At 40.9% G+C, this 22,121-nt stretch overlaps 1 protein-coding gene across 5 annotated transcripts in view; it reads right to left on the bottom strand.

The window, feature by feature from the left end:
* cdc7 (cell division cycle 7 homolog (S. cerevisiae)) overlaps positions 1-22,121 on the bottom strand; it is a 104,470-nt gene that overhangs the window by 50,951 nt on the left and 31,398 nt on the right. For all 5 annotated transcript variants that reach the window (XM_073062662.1, XM_073062660.1, XM_073062664.1 and 2 more), the window contains 2 exons: positions 14,114-14,200; positions 9,706-9,841 (listed from right to left, as the gene is read on the bottom strand). In XM_073062662.1, coding sequence (XP_072918763.1) covers positions 9,706-9,841; positions 14,114-14,200 — 223 coding nt within the window. The remainder of the gene's footprint in view (positions 1-9,705; positions 9,842-14,113; positions 14,201-22,121) is intronic.

Raw genomic sequence — 22,121 nt, 5'->3', positions numbered from 1 at the left:
CTAAGGCTGTGCTCTCTGGTCTTAGATTCTCCCACCACAGGAAACATCTTCTACACATACACTCTATAGAGGTTTCAATTAGGTCACCCTTCATTCTTCTAAATCCAGTGAACACAGGCCCAAAGCCATCAAACGCTCTTCATATAACAAGCCATTAAATCCTGGAATCATTTTCACTAACCACCTTTGCACTCTTTCCAGTGTCATCACATGCGTTCTAAGACAAGGGGCCCAAAATTGCTCACAATACTCCAGGTGAGGCCTCCCAAATGCTCCATAAAGCCTGAACATTACATCCTTCCTTGCTTTTATATTTTAGTCCTCTTGAAATAAGTGCCATCATTGCATTTGCCTTCCTCAATGCAGACTGAACCTGCAAGTTAACCTTAAAGGAACTCTGCACAGGACTCCCAAGTCACTTGGCACCTCAGATTTCTGAATTTTCTCTCCATTTAGAAACTAGTCAACCCTTTCATTAGGTTACAAGGATGGCAAAACTTCCTATCTTTGTATCGCCTGCAAACATTGCAAAATCCTGAATTTTGTCATCCAAGTCATTGACATATAACGTAAAAAGAAGCAGTTAATTCCCTGTCTTCTGCCCCTCTCCCTTCTTGAAGAGTGAACTGACAATTGCAATTTTTCAGTCTTCCGGAACCATTCCAGAATCTTGCGAAAGATCATTACTATTGCCCTGACAAGCTCTTCAGCCACCTCTTTCAGAACCCTGGGGTGTACACCATCTGGTCAAGTGACTTATCTTCAGAACTTCCAGTTTCCCAAAAACTTTCTCCCTAGTAATGGCAACTTGAGACACTTCTGACCTCTGACACTCTCGAACTTCCAGCATACTGGTACTGTCTTCCACAGTGAAGAATAATGCAAATACTTGTTCAGTTTGTCTCCCATTTCTACCTCTCCAGCATTGTTTCCAGCGGTCTAATATCCACTTTCACCTCTCTTTTACACTTCATGCATCTAAAGAAACTTTAGGTATTGTCTTTAATATTATTGGCTAGCTTACTTTCACATTTCATCTTTTCCTTGATGACTTTTTTTTTAAAAGTTGCCTTCTGGAAATGAGGGCGAAGTGATGATGGTGCTAAATGGCTAATCCTTTGCTTGCATCTCCGGAAACTGCTCTATTTCTATCTTTGGTATCTCTTTTTTCCCTTTTCAAGGTTCTTTTTTTAAGACCCTGACCTAGAGTTACATTCTGACTTTGGTTCTTTGCGGGAATGGGACCCGCTCTCAAGGCCTCATGACTGGCCGCTTTTTAATATCCCAAGGATGCGGTCTGGAAGACTAGCGCGCCTTCAGGGTGCCAGATTTTCATGGCTCTGGAGACGGGCTGATTCAAAGCCGGTGCAGCTGACTGAGGTGTCACGGAAGAACACGGAACATCAGGAGCAGCGGTTTAGCTGCTGTGGGCTGTGTGTCCAGAGACCTGAGTCTCTGGGTGCAGAGTTCAGACAAAGTCACTGCCTGTGCCATGTGCCAGTGAGGGCAGAAATAGGATGATTTGGCAGATAAATGCATGGCTGAGAAGTTAGTGCAGGGGTCAAGGCTTCAGGTTCTTGGATAATTGGGATCTCTTCTGCAGGAGGTATGACGTGTTCAAAAGTGACGGGTTGCACCTGAACCCCAGGTGGATCAATATTCTTGCGGGAAGGTTTGTTAGAGCTGTTGGTGAGGGTTTAAACTAACCTGGCAAGGGGGTGGGAGCTGGAGTGAAGGGACTCACTAAAGGATGGATGGTAAAAAAAATTAAGGTAGCATGCAGTCGCAGGCAGGTGATGGGACTTAGTTGCAGCCAACAGGCTGAGTATCAAATCATTAGGGATGCAGAGTCAGAAAGGACAGCAAATATGGTACTCAAGGTGTTGTATCTAAATGTGCATAGTATAAGAAATAAGGTGGATGATCTTGTTGCAATATTACAGATTGCCAGGTAGGATGTTGTGGCCATCACTGAATTGTGGTTGAAGGATGGTTGTAGTTGGGAGCTGAATGTCGAAGGTTACACGTTATATCAGAGGGATAGGAAGGTAGACAGTGGTGTGGCTTACTGGTAAGGAATCAGTAGAAAGATGTGACATAGGATCGGAAGATGTTGAATCCTTGTGGGTTGAGTTAAGAAACTGCAAGGGTAAAAGGACATTGTTGGCATTTATATATAGGCCTCCCAACAGTGGCTGGGAGGTAGACCACAGGTTACAACAGGAAATAGAAAAGGTGAGTCAAAAGGGCAATTTTATGGTAGTCATGGAAGATTTTAACATGCAGGTCGGTTGGGAAAATCAGTTTGGTAATGGAATTCAAGAGAGTGAGATTGTTGAATGCCTAAGAGATAGCTTTTTAGAGCAGTTTGTCACTGAGCCTACTAGGGGATCAGCTATACTGGATTGGGTGTTATGTAATGAACCGGAGGCGATTAGGGAGCTAAAGGTAAAAGAACCCTTAGGAACCAGTGATCACGTTATGATTGTGTTCAACTTGAAATTTGACAGGGAGAAGTAAAGTCCGATGTAGCAGTATTTCAATGGAATAAGGGATACTAGAGTGGTATGAGAGAGGAGTTGGCCAAAGTAAATTGGAAGGAGCTGCTGGCAGGGATGTCAGCAGAGCAGCAATGGTGTGCGTTTCTGGGAAAATTGAGGAAGGTGCAAGACATGTGTATTCCAAAAATGAAGAAATACTCAAACGGTAAAATAATAAAACCGTGGCTGACAAGGGAAATCAAAGCTATTATAAAAGCAAAGGAAAGGGCATACAACAGAGCAAAAACTTGTGGGAAATTAGAGGATTGGGAAGTTTTTAAAAATGTACAGGTTAAAAAAAATCATTAGAAGGGAAAAGATGAACTATGAAAGCAAGCTAGCAAATAATATCAAAGTGGATAGTAAAAAATTTTTCAAGTATGTTAAAAATAAAAGAGAAATGAGAGTAGATCTAAGACCGTTAGAAAATGAGGCAGGAGAAATAACAAAGGGGATTGCAGATGAACTAAATGAGTATGTTGTGTCAGTCTTCACTGTGGAAGACACTAGCAGTGTGCCAGATGTTGTAGTGTGTGAAGGAAGAGAAGTGGGTGCAGCTACTATTACAAGAGAGGTGGTGCTCAAAAAGCTGAAAGACCTAAAGGTACATTAGTCACCCAAACTAGAGGAACTGCACCCTAGGGTTCTGAAAGAGGTAGTGTTAGAGATTGTGGTGGCATTAGAAATGATCTTTCAAAAATCATTGGACTCTGGCATGGTGCCACAGGACTGGAAAAATTGCAAATGTTACTTCACTCTTTAAGAAAGGAGGAAGGCAGCAGAAAGGAAATTATAGACAAGTAGTTGGGAACAGGTTGGAATCAATTGTTAAGGATGAGGTGATGGAGTATTTGGTGACACAGGACAAGATAGTACAAAGTCAGCATGGTTTCCTTCAGGGAAAATCCTGCCTGACGAACCTGTTGGAATTCTTTGAGGAGATTACAAGTAGGATAGATAAAGGGGAAGCATAAGAGGAATGTTTGATGGCTCTGGGTCTGTACTCGCTGGCATTCAGAAGGATAAAGGAGGATCTCATTGAAACCTTTCAAATGTTGAAAGACCTAGACAGAGTAGATGTGGAAAGGATGTTTCCCATGGTGGGAGAGTCTAGGACAAGAGGGCACAGCCTCAGGATAGAGGAGCGCCCTTTCAAAACAGAGATGGGGAGAAATTTCTTTAGCCAAAGGGTGGTGAATTTTGGAATTTTTTGCCACATGCAGCTGGGGAGGCCAGGTTGTTGGACATAACTAGGGCAGAGATTAATAGGTTCTTGATTGAACATGAAATCAAAGGTTACTGGGGGAAGGCCAGAAACTGGGGTTGAGGAGGAGATAGAAAAATAGGATCAGCCATAATTGAATGGTAGAGCAGACTCGATGGGCCAGATGGCCTTATTATGCTCCTATGTCTTATGGTCTAAAAAGAGATGCAACAGCGAGCCTAAGTCAGCGAGTTTGTTATGTTGCGTCTCCTCTCTTGCTGTGAAACAGGGATATCTTTTTCCCCTTATTTAGCAAGAGAGAGAGCCTGTGCTACGTCAAATTACCGGGTGAATGAGTAGCTTTTGGGGTACTGCAAGTCTGTGTCTTTACCGCATGCTTGAGTGCTCAGTGGCTTTGGGGTTCTAACATTTAACTGCTATTCATTCTTTGGGGCACTCCTCCATTTTCGTGGATGTTTGTGAAGAAAAAGAATTTCAGGATGTATATTGTATACATTTCTCTGACATTAAATGTACCTATTGTTGGTTTTTAAAAGCTTTCCAATCCTCTAACATCCCACTAATTTTTGCTCTATTATATGCCCTCTCTTTGGCTATTATGTTGGCTTTGACTTCTCTTGTTAGCCACGGTTGTGTCACCTTCCCCTTAGAATAGTTCTTCCTCTTTGGGATGTATATATCCTGTGTCTCCTGAATTGCTTCCAGAAATTCCAGTCATTGCTGCTGCTCTTTTCCAATCAATTTTGGCCAGTTCCTCTCTCATCTTCTGTAATTCCCCTTACTCCACTGTAATACTGATGCATCTGACTTCAGCTTCTCTTTCTCAAATTTCAGAGTGAATCTTATTATATTCACTTACCCCCAAGGGTTCTTTTACCTTAAGCTCTCTAATCATTTCCGGTTCATTCCACAATATTTTGGGTTCTCACTGCTGAAAAGCCACAATACGGCAGCAACTTCAAAATATTAGAAAAATATATAAATTTCTGATACAGCTGCAAAAAAAAATTCTATGGATACACATAAGCTCCAATTTACTGCAGATGGCAAGCTTTTAATCAACAAAATCCCACTAAAGCAATTCTTGCCTTGGCTAAATTCCTGAAGAAATGCTAACTAATTTCATCACAGCACAAGAGGGGAAAAACCTGAAAGCAAACATCTCAAGCCACTTCTTACACCTCTGATTCATTGGTCTGTTGCAGGTTTTTCTGAGATTATGTCTTTCCATTTTTATTTTACATGGGGTCTTGGTGCCACTGACCTTGACACACAACTCTAATAGTCTTGTGTTGCTTGCTAGATCATTTCAGAGGGTAATGAAGAGGACTGGGAGTTTAGGATCACCTAAGAGACAGACCTAAGAATGACAGTAAATGTCCTTTACTGAAAAACATCAATGAATTAGTTGGGCTTTCACAAGTTCCCTGGTCACTATCAATGTTCTTCCTTTTATTTCCAGTCTGATATGGGATCTGAGCTCATCTCCAAATCAACGATTACTATAATATAATGCTATACAATAATCACATCCCATGGATAGCATGGAAGAGACCACAGAGAAAAATGCACAGGTTATTTGGATTTAGTTTTTAAAAGAATGCAGGATCAGTATTATTTATGCATCTTTGCAACAACCGAGTTAAGCACTACAAGTACTACTGAACAAAAATAGTTACCATACTATAAAATAAGCATATTTTAATGTTGCAAAAGGATCATATTAAATATCAAATTGCAATTATCTAAAATCAAAAGAAAACTAGAGATGCTGGAAATCCGAACAGAAAATGTTGGACACATCCAAGACAAAAAGCAACATCTGTGAAGGTTGAAACCAAGTTAATGTTTCAAGTAGGAACTGTTAGAACTTAACTCAGATTCTATATTCACAGATGTTCCTTGACCAAGCATTCCATGCTTTAAAAAAATCATAATGACAAAACTAGCTATGCCATTAAAAGGGACATAAAATGACCAGACACAAGCTTTCAAACAACTGTCCCAAAAGTAATCCAAATTAATGAAGTTGAGTCTGATAATTTTCATGTGCTCTGGACTTAAATGTTTCCCTAGTGTGAAAGGATGGACTCTTGACCTTACAATTCAAACTCTGAGCTTGCATCTTATTGTCTACATGTGCTGTACTTCATCTGACTGTAACACTTTATTTTGCACTCACTGTTTTACCTTACACTACCTCAATACACTGTTGTAAGAAATTGATCTATAACCTCGGAAGACAAGGTTTTCACTGTATCAATGTACATGTAACAATAATTAAACAAGTTTACTCCCAATCAAAAGTCAGTTTTATCCTTAACAATTTTTAGTGACCAAAAGCACCTTTATTAACTGGTCAACAACATGCTTACCAAACTCCTGTTCTACATTTGTAGTAATTTTAATATTTTGTCAATAGTTTGAAGAGTTAATCAATAAAAAGAGACAAAATGCTAAATAAGCCTTCCAAAATAAAATTATACCTTATGATCAGCATGAACGTAATCACAAAATTGTTATAAATTGAAATAGAATACATTGAAGTAGAACAAATATCCTGACCAGTAAAGATACATAGATGGAATTGCAAAGACTTGAGAAGTGTTAACCATCCAATTACTTGATGAAGGGTCTCGGCCCAAATTGTCAACTGTTTATTCATTCCCATTGATGCTGCCTGACCTGCTGAGTTTCTCCAGCATTTTGTGTGTGTTGCTCTACTTAACCTTTGGCAATATACTTTCAGTCAACATACAGAGGATGCATAGAACAGGTCACCAATAATGTACAGATGTGAACTTGTAATGGAGATTGAAATGAACACTGGCTGACAGTTCTTTAACGTAGTCAATTTGTGATAGATTAGTCTGCATTTTTAATTAATTTTCAGCATTTGGAGTCTTTAGTATGGTCAATGTTTACTGCAAATCCTTAATTTCCCTCATGGCAGTGGTGAGTTATTTCCTTGAACTGCTGTAATCCTTTTGGTGAAAGTATTTTTACAATGCTTTGGGGTAGGAAATTCCAAGATTTAGACCCAGCACTGAGTACAGACCTGCAAAATGTCAAGTTAGGATTGTCCATGGCTGAGAAGTGAACCTGCAGGTGATGGTTTTCCCATGTGCCTGCTGATGTTGTCTATGTTATTGAAAGAGGTTGTTAGCTTGAAAGGTGCTGTGAGAGTAACAAACAACTGCATGGACAAATAATTGCAGTACATATTGTTATGAGTACAGTACATAGCTGCTTTGCCCTCAATAGCCTTTGCTTTGAGTTCCTTGCAGTGTACTCATCCGGGGTGGTGTGGATTATTCCACCTGTAGAACCCAATCATGTGCCTTGTAGATGATGGGAAAAGATTTTGGATGTCAGGAAGCAAGTCACTAGTCACAGGATACCGAGCCTGATCTGCTTATGGCTACAGCATTTTTTGGCTGGTCCAACTGAGTTTTTAGTCAATAGTGATCCACAGATTTTGATAATGTGAGTGTACATTGATGGTAATACCAATAAATATCAAAGGTAGATGGTTAGACACTCACTTGTTGGAGACTATCAATGCCTTCACCCCTGTTACTTAACAGATCATGACCAAATGTTGTCCAAGTCTTGTTGTACGCTTCATATGCTGATTCGCAAAACGTTGTGCATCCTTTACCAAATCCCCTTACTTCTGATATTATGACTGAAGGAAAGTCACTGATAAAGCAGCTAAACATGGTTGAATATCGGACACTGTCCTGAGGAATTCCTGCAATTCCAACAAAAGGCATTCAACCTGAAACATTAACTGTTTCTCTTTCCACAGATATGGCTTCTTGACATGAACATTTCCAGTATTTTATCCTGCATTGATGTCCAGGGACTGCGATGCTTTTGATTAAGACTACTAAATAATAACTTTTTTTAAAAATCTTTATATGAAACATATTTGTTATTTGTTATAGGAGAATCATTAGTTACACCAGATTCTGCCTGCAACAAATTCAGATGGAGTCAGCAAGATCATTGTTTCTTCCACTCTGTTTCCTTGGGACATCAGCCAGACAAACCGTACAGTCTCAGTTGATGCTGCAGGGCTCAGTTAACAACTACAGGATTAGCAGAGTATTGAGTACAGGAGTTGAGATATTATTTTGAAATCGTATAACATGCTGGCGAGGCCAAATTTGGTGTATTGTGTGCAGATCTCATCATCTACCTACAGAATGATATCAATAAAATTGAAAAAGTACACAGAAAATTTACAAGGATGTTACCAAGACTTCAGGACCTACGTTATAGGGAAAAAATGAATATATTAGGACTTTTATCTCTGGAGTGTAGAAGAATGAGAGGAGATTTGATAGAGGTATGCAAAACTATGAGATATTGATAGGGTTTTTCCCACTGAGATTGAGCATGACAAGAACTGGAAGACATAGGTTTAGAATGAAAGGTGAAATATTTAAGAGGAACTTGAGGGAACTTCTTCACTCAGAAGGTGGTGAAAGTATCGAATGAGTTGCCAGCCAAAGTGGAGGATATGGATTTGATTGCAACATTTAAGAGAAGTTTGGATCAGTACATGAATGGGAGGGGTGTGGGAGGCTATGGTCCAGGTGCGGGGTCAATGAAGCTAGGCAGAACAGCTCGGCATGGACTAGATTGGCTGTAGTATTCTATGGGTACTATGTAACTTACATTTACTCACTCAGCTATCATGCAAGCCTAATCTCTCAAAGTGAATTACATTTGAAGACTTATTTCTGTGGTTTTGGAGACCAGAAGAAACAACTGAACTTCTACTTCATTATCCATAATTCTGGCAACATGTACATTAATAGCTGAATCAAACATTTGAAGTTTTTGATCTCCTTTCAATGAACAAGTTAATGTGAGCAAGTCACCAAGAAGTTTGCCAGTTTGTTAATGATACAAATTATAAGCTTGAAAAAAAAGAGGGGAGAAATATCCTAGTAAAATGGCCCTCAAACAGAAGCATCTTTTTCAAGTATTGATTAATGTTTTCAGTAGTCACTGTTATGAGGTCAAGGTAGACTCAAAATCAGCCAATAATTTTTCATGAATTTCTTTTGGTTTTTTGCTCACTACAACAGAATTTGAAATGAAGGTCTATGTGTAAACAAAAATTAAAAGTGCAAAAATTTTCAAAAAGCACTCAGTCTTCAAATCTAATTCTATTTGAGAGAGATTGGGCTCTCATGAGATGGAAGTGAATGTACTCAACAGACCAAAAAAAACATCAGTATTTATCCTGTGTCGACTAATAGCCAATGAATTCTGCTGTAGGGCCTGAGCCAATAGAATTTATCTGGCTTCCATCTCAAGGACATAAAGTGAAAGAAAACGGTCTTACTGAAAAGTAGTACTCCATAATATGTGGGACTTGGCTAAACTGAGGCTTCAGTGAGGCCAAGCTCCCTCCAGTCTGTCCAGGACCAATGCAGGAGAAAAGATTACTAGCCTTATAAGGTGTGCAAGTTATCCTTCAAGTGAGAGGGAGGAAATTGAGAGAAACAGAAGAAACCTCTAATGTATTTTTGGTATTGATCTTTTACAACTTAGAGCAAACTAAATGTATTTATAGCCAAAGTAACATACAGTAGCATTTTACTTTACACCTCATTTCTTCTATAACTAAAGGAGTTGGGAGTGCATTTTTATTAAAATTACGCTTCAATCTTTAGTCAAGTTAATTCCACAACTGAACACAGAAACAATTATTTTAACAATTATTGAATAAATCAGTTCAAAAAACCTTAATATAAACATAAATGATGTTTCCTATTATCAATTTAATCCAAAATTTCATTTACCTATTGGACAACAAAATTGTTGATTAACTGTAATTGAATGGCAAATAAAATTTTATGTTTTCTACACCAACTATATCAGCAGTCAGATGAAGAGTTAAGTATATGAGTTGATACTGACCCAGCAACTGTCAGACACTGAAGTTCAGCAGCAATACGAACTGGATGGCTTGTGGGAATTAAATGTTTTAGTGCAAACTTCTCTACTTTACCCGACTTCAGTTGAGCAGTAGCCAAATAGACAGAACTGAATGTACCTGCAGAAGGACAAAAACAATAAATCTTCTAAAAAAAAAACATAATGACATCTTGTGGAAATAATCTGGTGCTAATCTTTCAGTACACAACCAGATACCAACAAATATTTTTTAACTGTAGATAAAATACAAAAAGTAGAAATTATACACATCAGCAATACATCATCACATATTTGGCATGCCATATATAAAAAAAACGAGAGATTTAAACTGCAGTTTACTGTGCTGAAGCCAAGGTATCTGATAGCCGCTTCCAGAAATAAAGCAGATAAAGAAAAGCAGGTGGATTTTGTTAAAAACAATGTCTTAATGTAAATCATACTATAGAATGCAAATTAGAAGCACTATCTGAATTCCTCCAGCAATAACAATGTTTCTTGTGCTCAAATGGAATAAAACTATCAATAGAAGCAAGTTATATTGAATTAAGGCAGTTCTATTTAACAACAAAGGCATCATTGTTTATTGATGCCTAGAAGAAACTTTTAATTTAATTAAAATAAGAAAATTAAATTAAGAACATATAAAATTAGAGCGAAAATTAAAAAATACACTCATTCTGCCATTGGATGGCAGACCACACACTAAAATGCAGTTGCTGAAACAAAAGAAATTTACAACAGTAAATTTGATTCAATCAAGGAAAGAAAAATGTTGCTTTTTTGCTTTTCAAAGTTCAAAGTAAATTTATTATCAAAGTAGGTGTATGCCACGATATCCAATCCTGAGATTAGTTTTCTTGCGAGCATACACACCAAATCCAAGAAACACAATAGAATCAATGAAAGACAACACCCAACAGAATGGGCCAACATTCAATGAGCTAAACAACAAACTGCGTAAATACAAAAAGAAAAATAAACAATAATAGCAATAAATAAATAAACAGTAAACATTGAGAACATGAGATGAAGAGTCCTTGAAAGTGAAGTCCATAGGTCGTGGGAACAATTCAGTGATGGGGCAAGTGAAGGTGTCCCCTCTGGTTCAAGAACCAGATCGCTGTGGGGTAATAACTAGTCCTGAACTTGGTGGTCTGGGTCCTAGGTTCCTGTATCTTCTTCCTAATAGCAGCAATGAGAATGGAGCATGGCCTGGCTGGTGGTAGGAGGTCTCTGATGATGGATCCTGCTTTCCTGTGACAAATGTTCCTTGTAGATGCACACAATGCAGAGGAGGGCTTTATCTGTGATGGACTGGGTGATGCAACTGCTATAATTGGATATTACACAGTATTTTCCACCAATGAACTTTCCAAATGTGATCACTCTTCTCATTATGGAAACAAAAAAATCAAATTCAACCAGTAAGATGCAAAGAATAGAAAAGTGATAAGGATTGGATTTTTTAAATGCATTTTTATTGTGGGACAAATATTGATTAGGATACTGAAATGCTGAAAAGAACTGTGAAAGGAGTCTTGAGTAGCACTAAGAAACCACAAAAGTCGCACAGATGTAATTGTAGGATCTGAATATTAAAGACAGAGGCCTTTTGGACCACACTTGTGTTTTGGCCTTTAAGGAATCATACCAATCTCATTCACCAACAGTAATTCCATAGCCTCCAATGCCTTGCCACAAATAACATGAGTCTGTCTCCACCTCCCTCTCAGCCAGTGCACTCCAAGATATAACGACCATGTGACTAAAATATCTTCCTTCTATCACCTGTACCTAAAATGACCAAGGTAACTTGTTTGAATGACTGGTGTTGCATTCACCTCAATAATAAGCAAAGGGCTAGATCTGCAGCATGCTACCACCCATATTGGACCCCCTACAATTCACCTACCAACAACAAAATGACAGATGATGCAATAACCACAGCTATACACACCATCCTTACACATCTAGAGAAGATGCTTATGTGAGAATACTGCTCTTGGACTACAGTTCAGCATTCAAAACCATAATTCCCTCCAAGCTTGACAAGAAGCCCAGAGACCTCAGCCTTCACTCTATCTTGTGCATCTGGATCCTGGACTTCCTGTCAGATCGCCGGCCAGTGGTAAGAGTGGGCTTCCTCGCCACCACCTCTCTGATCCTCAACACAGGTGCCCCTCAAAGCTGTGTCCTAAGCCCCCTCCTTTATTTCTCTATATACCTGGGAGCAGCCTCACTGCCTCAGCAGAAGATTCAGGTGGATTTTGCCAGACCATTCACAGGCACAAATTTCTTGATAGTAATGGATACAGCTATGAAGTGGCCAGAAGTGTACCCAATAGCTTCCATTGCAGACTCGCACACTGTTGATATGTTGTGAAATCTCTTCTCAAGGACTGATGCTCTAGGACACTCACTGACAATGGATCACAGTTTGTTGCAGAACAGTTTCAGTCATCACAGAAAATTAATGGAATAAGACGTTATATCCACTCCATACCACCCAGTTACAAATGCCTTGATGGAAAGGCTTGTCCAGAATCTAAATAACACACTGCAAGCAGTGTCAGCACAACATACTACACTGAATCAGAAGCTTGCCAATTTCCTCTTTGCATATCATAATGCAGCAAACTCCATAACCACCAACTCACCGGCTATGCTGATCCTGGGTCATCCCTTGACCTCAAGCTTGGAACTCCTCAAACCCAGTCTCAGAAGGAGGACATAGAACAAACAGCTGAAACAAACTGAGGGCTCCTCAAACACGGAGGTTCAATGTTTCACTTCTTGTTGAGCAGTCCTGGCAAGGGACTACAGAGATTATCAAAAAAGTGGGTACTTGGTAAGATTAGGGACAGAGCTGAACCATTCTCCTACACTGAGGAGATTGCGTCTCATGTCATTTGAAGATCAGTTGAGGAGAGCAGAGTCAATTGTCAGAGAAGAAAGGTATCCAGAGCTATCAGAACCACTTCCTGAAGTCCTGGAATGAACTCTTAGAACTACCATGGAGGAGGCCCCAGAACCTGAGATTGTTTCATAGCTACAAGTCTCCCCTGCCAAGCAAAGTGATCCACCCCCCTCGTCAAGAAAGACATTATCCCATAAGAGTAAGAAATCCTACACAGCGATTAGATCCTCAGGCCTGATTGGGACAATGTAAAATTTACTATGCTGTGGATGTCTATTTTATATATCCCTCCTCCTTCCCTGTGTCCTATAGTCCACTCTCCTCTCCTATCAGATTCCTTCCTCTCCAGACCTTTACCTTTCCTTCCCACCTGGCTTTACCCATCACCTTTCTAGCTATCCTCCTTCCCCTCCCCTTACCTCTTTATTCTGGCATCTTCCCCCTTACTTTCAAGTCCTGAAGAAAGATCTTGGCCCCAAACATTGACTGTTTATTCATTTCCATAGATGCTGCCTGACCTGCTGAGTTGTAGCTAAGTAGGGAGGAGTGTAGTACATTCAATATTTCAGTAATATTGTGAATATGCTTTATTAATTCATGTAAGTATTTGAATGACATTATGCCGCACATCATATGCGAGCACCTCACTAAAGAAAAACTAAGTAGACAAAACATATGCCAGCTCCTGTGGTTTTCATTCAGTTAGCTTCTGGAGTTATAAAACATAATGAGGAGGTGGCAGGGTCATTAACATCAAGCTCTGAATAACAGATATTGTTGAAGGATGGAAGACCATTTCTCAGACAAAGCCAATAATAATAATTTCATGAGTGGTTGAAATTAAGTCTGTTGTTCAGTCAGATGGTTTTCTGAAAGTACAAGAGTTGCCTTTAGTAAACAGTTTACAATGCAGGTTGAAGAGAATATGCCAATTCGAGACAAAATGGACTTGGACTGCATTTCAACGATTTGCAATAAAATGTTGTTAACCATGCTCTTTTTTCAGCATATTTATTTAAAGATGGCCATGGGGGTGGAATAATGGTGATGCCAGAATGAGTATTAGTATATCTAGATGTTGAGTATTCATCAGTTTCAAAAATTATATTATTGGCACAAGAATTTAAGACTGGCTATCCACAATTTCATCTGCATTACACTGCCAGAACTGCATACTGAAATATTAAATTATCTGTTCTATTGGCACGACATGATACATCAGGAAAAAAATATCATGTTAGGTCTGTTTTCTTGATATGTCAGGGTCTCAGTAAATATGTCTGTAACTCTTCTACTAAAGCCTAATGCTGAATTACTTCACAAGGAAAAGTTCCCATTAAAGGCCAAGAGCTAAAGAGAACGAGCTTCACATCTTGGTATGCCAGAAAGCAATTAAAAGATATAAAGATCAATATATAAATGCAAAGGCATCTGTTGTTTCCAAGTATTGGTAATGTAATTGTTTAAACATACCTTCACCAATTTTGTCTTCAACGGAAAAAAATTTTGATAGGTGTGGTACTACTTCATAGAGTCTCTCAATATCCACTTTAATCTCCGCTTCAAAAAAAGAGGTTAAACTGTTATTGCAATACTCTGAAAAATTCATTCAAAAATCTTAATCTTTTCAATGAAATTTCTTTATATGGTACTCAGTCTATATCTAAGAAAATAATGCAATGCAACTTTGACTTTAAAGCAGTTGTAATTTTCGACTGGTCATGTACTCATTAATGCGAAAAGTTTAAACATACTGTAGAACAGGATCCAAACTGTAAAAGAATACTTTGCAGATGTAATGTCCAACACAATTTTGAGGCCTTACAATGACAGAATCAAACCCCCTAGAAATTCATTCCTAAGCCATTTCCAAGACACCTTTCTATTATATATGAACAATGTGTTGACTTCCCACAGGTAAAGCACAGCAAGCTAAGATGCAGATTATTCATATCAATCCACAATGAACCAGAAAAGTTTTTTAACAGTAACAATCATAAACTGTACTCTAGCCAAGAAATCACCAATGGTATCCAAAGGGAAAAGGTGAAGTTAAAACAGTAAGGAACAGAAAGTTGGATTCAAATTTTTCACCAAAAAAAAACTGGGTATCATTTCATCTTCTGAGATAATGGTCTATTTTGTAGCAGCCTCCAACTGAATGGACGGTTTTCCCACCTAAACAGACTTTTCTCTCTTGAATTTATATCAAGGAACTTTGCTTCCTTTTGGATCCCAGTGATCTGCCCGTGTACCAAAGGACAAAGCATTCACAAACAAATTTAGAATAGGCATATGCAGACTTGAATTGAATTGAACTGAATTTATTTTTTACATCCTTCACATGAGTAAAAATCTTTACATTATCCATCTAAAAGTACAATCATAGTAATTTATAATAAATAGAAAAGTCAATGTAATATAGAGTACACTAAAGTCAGTGGGAGTTCATCAATTTAGCTGGCTGGTGGCGCAGTAGCATCAGTGCCAGACTTAGGAAGCGAAGGCTCCTAAGTTCGATCCCAGTCAGCCTCCTTCCCCCGGCGGGCACGCTTTCCATTCGTGCTGGGTTGAGCATCAAGCTAGCCACTCAGCCTCATAAAAAACGCAGGCCAAGTCAGGAACGTTCATACCGCGACCTGGTTAATCCGATAGGAGACCAATCCCGACACTACACGCCAGACAAGAATGGCTGACTGTCTGGTGTGACAAGCTATAAAATGAAATCAATTTGATAGCCTGGTGGAAGAAGCCTGTTGGTCCTGGCTTTTATGTTGCGGTACCGCTTTCCGATGGTAGCAGCTAGAATAGATTGTGGTTGGGATGGCTTGGGTCTCCAATGATCCTACGGACCCTTTTTACACACCTGTCCTTGTAAATGACCTGAATGATGGGAAGTTCACAACTACAGATGAGCTGGGCTGTCCGCACCACTCTCTGCAGAGTCCTGTGATTAAGGGAGGTAAAGTTCCTATACCAGGCAGTCATGCAGCCAGTCAGGATGCTCTCAATTGTGCCCCTGAAGAAAGGTCTTAGGATCTGAGGGCCTATACCAAACCCCCTCAACCATCTGAAGTGGAAGAGGCGCTGTTGTGCCTTTTTCACCACACAGCTGGTGTGTACAGACCATGTGAGGTCCTCACCGATGTTTGGATGGCAGAGTGGCGCAGCAGTTGTGCACAATGCTATTACAGCTCAGGCCATTCTGGAGATTGAGGAGTTCAATTCCGGTGCCATCTGTAAGGAGTATGTACTTTCTCCCCGTGAACTGCATGTTCTTCCTCCGAGTGCTCCAGTTTCCTCTCTCAGTCCAAAGACACACTGGTTAGAAAGTTAATTGGTTATTGTAAATTGCCCTGTGATTAGACGAGTGTCAAATAGGTGGATTGCTGGGCAGTGCAGCTTGTTGGGTTGGAAAGACCTGCACCATGCTGTATCTATTATAAGTAAATAAGCAGTGGGCCTTAAAAAACCCCACAGTACATCATCAATTCTTCCATGTTATCTTCAGAGAAACCAGTTTTACATTTAGATGTTTAATGCAGATACCCTTCAGTTGACAGACTATTATCAAATTGATACCTTGAGTTTCACTGACCATATGTGATGACACATTGAAGAGCTCCACATTTTTTATCTGTATATCAAGTAATTACAGCTATACTGATACAATTGCGATTTCTATGATCTGCAATTGATGTCATTGATCTTTGTGTTAAGAGTTTTCACTAGTTGTATGCTTGGAAAGCTTTGCAAATCCCATTTTTTTACCTTTCCAACTTTTGTATTGTTACATACCCCATGGGTATCTTGTGACTGTCTTATGGCCATGATGTAATTGAGTATCTTGTGAGCATGATGTAATAGTCTTGTGATGGTGAGGTGATGTAATCTTCCCGCCAGTGTGAGGTCACATGACGTAATTGCCCTACCGGTGTGAGGTCATGTGATGGCATATTCCAATAGGTATACAAGGGGAAACTACTGTTGAGACGCAGGTTAGATCATTAGGTAGTTCATTAGTTAGTTTTGCTGCGTATTCGTCTCATGATGCAGTTTCGTTTTAAAGTGGAGTTTTTACTTTCTATTGTAAGGTGCAAAAACCATTATGCTGGCAGTTTCACCAATCGCTGCTGGTTCTGGTTTGTTGCATCTTTGATTTACCTTTACAGTCTAGTATTGGAGAGTGAAGACTTTACCAAAGTACGGGAACCTGAAGGATTGAGTAAATTTGGTGTCGTTTGGCGGTTTTGTAAAGGATCAACCTTAATGAATCTTCGTTCAGGAATAGTGGCCTGCATCTGAGATGACCCCTGAAAGATCAGGAAAGTTTGTGCAGTGTTCACCCTCCAGCAAAAAAGGTCAGTTCCTTTAAGCCGTTTTATTTCCTTCGTCATGAATCCTTTGGACAAGGCACCTCTCAGCTGGGATCAGCAGTAATGTCACGTCTTCGAAGAGATCAGTTTTCAGGGAAGTCTCTCCTTACTGACTGTATAAATCAGTTGGACTTTCGAATTTACCACTTTAAGAACTATTCCAGAGTTTGGCTGTTAGTTAAATTGAGAAATTGAGTTATTGAGAAATATACCTGATATAATCATTATATATACCTGAACTATAATCACTATGTAATAGCTATTTACTATACTATGTAATCACTTCTAGGTACCGAATATTAATATGTATTATTTTACTAGGCACATTTTTTTATGTGTTATTTTCACTAGATACTTTGTACTCTCTTAGCTGCATATTATGGCACTTACAGTACACCTGCTTGTTTTGCAACACTATTAGCTGCGATGTATCCCATGTATTACACTCAGCCTTTGTTTAGTACGAGATAACAGTGGCGGACAGGATGCTGCGAGCAGGAATGTAATGTGAGGGAGGTTGTCTGAAAAACATAATCTTGGCCATGAATAAGGACCCAAAGCAAACGGGTGAAAAACAATGGTGACGTACCGCGGGCTAGGCAAAAACGATTAATTAATTCATATATAGATGATATGCAACTAAAAATTGATTGGGTATGCTAATAAAACCGAAATGTAACTGAGATAAGAAATTACTATAAAGAATGCTGTACACCGGAGCTCGGTGGGCTTTCGGTGACAAGTTCATTGATTGCCTCAGCCTTTGTTTGCAAATAAAGGTTTAATTTTCTTGAAGAATTGTCTGTGTCTCCAAGTCATTTCAAGTAACCACGGCAAAATTGGCGACCGCGAGCAGGGTTGGAAAGAGACCCGTGGAAAAGAAACGGCAGATTGGGGACGCTTCCCAGTCCTCTAGGGACCCCCATAAGGCTAACAGAATTAAGGGTGCACCCAAACAAAAGGTAAGCGCTTTTTGCGACAATTTGGACTAAGAATTCTGTTGGCTTTGGGGAGGTCTTGGAGTCTCAGAAGTGTGGAACCACTGCTGAAGGGTCTCTCCGGTCCAAAGAATCTGGCAGAATTGGGGGTTAACAGAGGAGGCTCAGAGGATTGATCAAGAATACTGTAGTGAGGGTAAGTACAAATAAATTAATAAGAAGTTAAGAAAAATTACACGTGGTGTTGGTAAATCCCTGTGGATACCGCTTCGCACAGAGCGAAGGGCTGCACGGGCAGGGTAAGGAAAAGTAGAGTAAATCCCTGTGGATACCGCTTCGCACAGAGCGAAGGGCTGCACGGGCAGGGTAAGGAAAATTGAGTAAATCCCTGTGGATACCGCTTTGCACAGAGCGAAGGGCTGCACGGGCAGGGTAAGGAAAAGTAGAGTAAACCCCTGTGGATACCGCTTCGCACAGAGCGAAGGGCTGCACGGGCAAGGTAAGGAAAAGTAGAGTAAATCCCCGTGGATACCGCTTCGCACAGAGCGAAGGGCTGCACGGGCAGGGTAAGGAAAAGTAGAGTAAATCCCCGTGGATACCGCTTCGCACAGAGCGAAGGGCTGAACGGGCAGGGTAAGGAAAATTGAGTAAATCCCCGTGGATACCGCTTCGCACAGAGCGAAGAGCTGCACGGGCAGAGTAAGGAAAATTGAGTAAATCCCCGTGGATACCGCTTCGCACAGAGCGAAGGGCTGAACGGGCAGGGTAAGGAAAATTGAGTAAATCCCCGTGGATACCGCTTCGCACAGAGCGAAGGGCTGCACGGGCAGGGTAAGGAAAATTGAGTAAATCCCTGTGGATACCGCTTCGCACAGAGCGAAGGGCTGCACGGGCAGGGTAAGGAAAAGTAGAGTAAATCCCTGTGGATACCGCTTCGCACAGTGCGAAGGGCTGAACAGGCAGGGTAAGGAAAATTGAGTAAATCCCTGTGGATACCGCTTCGCACAGTGCGAAGGGCTGAACAGGCAGGGTAAGGAAAAGTAGAGTAAATCCCTGTGGATACCGCTTCGCACAGAGCGAAGGGCTGAACGGGCAGGGTAAGGGAAAACAGAATAGAATTAGAGTAGAAAATCCTCGTGGATACCGCCTTAAGAGATAAGGGTCTGAACAGACGAGGTGCAAAGAGCAAGTTCTGTGGGTACCGCTCTGAATAGAGGTCTGCACGGGCAGAACAGAATAGACTAGGCATAGAATTAGAGTAAATAATATTATCCAGTAAACAAACTGTGAATCTCTGAAATACCTTAAAAAGAGAGAATAACATGACAGGTGAAGGAACGGCAGTAGAGATTCTGAGCAAAAAATTCCTGTTAATTAAATATGAGATCACAAAAACTTCAGAAAAATGGGAAAAAAGAACCAAAAACCTGGTCACAAAGTGGCCAAGAGAAGGAACGTTTGATGTAAGTTTGTGCGAAGAAATGGAGGGACTAATTAAAAAATTACAAACCGAAAGATAAATCTAAGAAAAGAGGGCAAAAAAGAGAACGAGAAATGGAAGTGTTAAAACTCTTCAGAACGGAGGGAGAAAGGCTGAGGAGGACAGGTAGAATATTGATTACAAACGAGGAAGGCACTAAGGTGCTGGAAAAACAGCCTGTTAGAGAGAGAGGAGGGTACGGTGAGAAGCTGGCTTCAGCTCCGTACCCGGATGCGAAAGAAACAGAAAAACCCCCTCCCTATAATGAGGAAGGAACCCCTAAGCAGTGCCCCCTGCTGACGGGAACAGTAAACATGCAGGGAAAAGTCTAAGTTTGGGATAATGAGGAGGGAAAAAAACAATACGAGAAGGAAAAGAGCGGCGATATAGAATGAGATAGAGGGAGAAAAGATAAAGATAGAACAGGAAAGAAGGGAGATGGAAAGAGAAGTGGAAAGGCTACAGCAGCTGAGAGAGAAGAGGGATTATGAGGAGTATCGGTTATACTGTAGAGACAGACAGACTAGAAGAGAACAGTTATCATCTAGACAGCAAGAATGGAGTGAGTTGAGAGGAAGTTGGAGGAAGGTAGGAGACGAGAGTTTGGAGGAAATACGAGAGAGGACGGAGAAGCAGATATTGGAGATGGGAGAGGGGACTAGAGTGGAGAAGGAGCAAGGAAGAAGGTATACCCCAGGAAGGTATGAGTGGCAGCCAGTAGTATTAGGGCCAGCAATAGATAAAGAACCAAGTGAGGAAGGAAGCTTGATTACATGGAACGGGGAGAAGGAGATGCTGCCACTGCTGGTAAAGGGATCAGGACAAGTACAGTATATCCCTTGGGGATCCCAGGACCTGGAAGGGCTGAAAAATACTCTGCCTAGACTGCACGAGGGGGCAGGAAAGTGGATTAGAGCCTTTGAGGAGGAAACAACGGGACGATTGTTGGCTATGGGAGATTTGAAGGCACTGCTGATAAGATTGATGGGAACTTCCAAGTTGAAAGAACTGATGGATATGGCTGGCTTACAGAATGTGGACAGTCCACAGACTGATGGGGCCAATTTCGATCCAGTGAGACAGAGGGTATGGCAGGCCCTCAGGAAGCTTTATCCACCCAGAGTAGACCCCAAAGCCTTAAAGGGGGAACTACTGGGAGACACTGAAAACCCAGCAGCCTATGTAGAAAACCAGTTGAAAAGTGGAGACAGGAGACTGAGCAAGAGGTGGAAAATAACTTGTTTCTGAACTCACTGTTCCGACAGAGCATTTTGGATGCAATGCCTCCGCAGGTCAAGTCTAAATTGGAGGAGGTGGTTGGGCTGTCATCATTGACCCCACAAACATTCAGTGATCATGTAGTCCAAGCAGTGGAGAAATATCGGAGAGACAAACGAAAGCTGGCTGAGCAGCAAGAAGAAGTGCAGCGAAAGCTATTGCAAATGCAGCTCAAGGAACTGAAAAGGAAGGACAAAGAAAAAAGCAAAAAGATGCTGCCAGCCATCACTAGTGTGAGTACAGCCATTACACCATTAGATGGAGGAACCGGTCATTCTGTCAGTCAAGGGCCAGAAAACCCCATGCCAATAATGAATGTCTCCGGCGGAACATTTCCACAGATGCCCTATTGGGGACAGAGTAGAGTTAAGCAACAGCCCAGACAGGACTGGAACTCCCAAGGAGGGGGGCAGAGGAGTTATGGGCAAAGAGGATTAGAGAGGAGACAGGGGGAAAGTAGAGGCAGAAAGATTGTGCTGGGGATGCAGCCAGCCTGGACACATGAAGAAAGACTGCCCATTTAAACCATGGCCTGTCTCATATCAGCAGGAGCCGATGGCAAGGGAGCCACAGTTTGGCTACATGCCGGCTCCTGGGGGTCCCTATGCAAGGTACTAGGGGTGCCCCGAGAACTCGAGTGGGAAGGGACATACCCAATGATAACGAGGGAGGCAGAGGAGGAACCTATGGTTCAGGTTAGAAGGGCAACTGACACCAATGATGATAGATACTGGAGCCACGTACACTTGCGTACAGCCACAGTATGCCCTTCACCTTCCCATGTCAGGAAAGTTTATAAAGACGGTAGGATTCTCGGGGAAAACACAGTTGACACAGTGCATGGCTCCAGTGCATTTGAAAATGGGAAATAAAGGAATTGTCTTACCAGTACTAGTATCTAAAGGAACTCCGATTAATTTGTTAGGCAGAGATGCTTTATTGAAACTGGAATTAAAATTAGAATGCACCAGAAATGGGTTAAGTGTGGAAAGAGCAGGGGCTCAATTGATAGTGCGAGAAGATAAGAGAGCCAATGTTTTTTGGATAGGGGACATAGAAGATCAGATCTGGGATACCTGGGAAAAGTGGAAACAGGGCGTGCAGGCCATATTACCTGAGGCTGTAGCGCCCAAATCTGAGTTACATTGCACTGTAATTTTTGATGAGGCTCAGAATAAGGAGGGGGAGAGGAGATGGAACATGAGGACAGATATTCGACAACACCTAAAAGGGGAAGCCATTGTAATTGGGAAGCAGGGGGCAGCCCTGCAAGTCAGGTGGAATACCTTCTTGAAAGAATGGTACAGGATACCGGAAGCTGTACCCCACATAACCTTGCTGGTAAATGAGGGATACCAGTCTAAAGACTTAGGACCCCTGGTAAAGCAGGTAAGCACCGTAACGGTTTG

Source organism: Hemitrygon akajei, chromosome 12 (genome assembly GCF_048418815.1).
Source record: "Hemitrygon akajei chromosome 12, sHemAka1.3, whole genome shotgun sequence".
In the NCBI taxonomy this organism is placed as follows: Eukaryota; Metazoa; Chordata; class Chondrichthyes; order Myliobatiformes; family Dasyatidae; genus Hemitrygon; species Hemitrygon akajei.
This window is presented reverse-complemented; position numbering and strand designations above follow the sequence as displayed.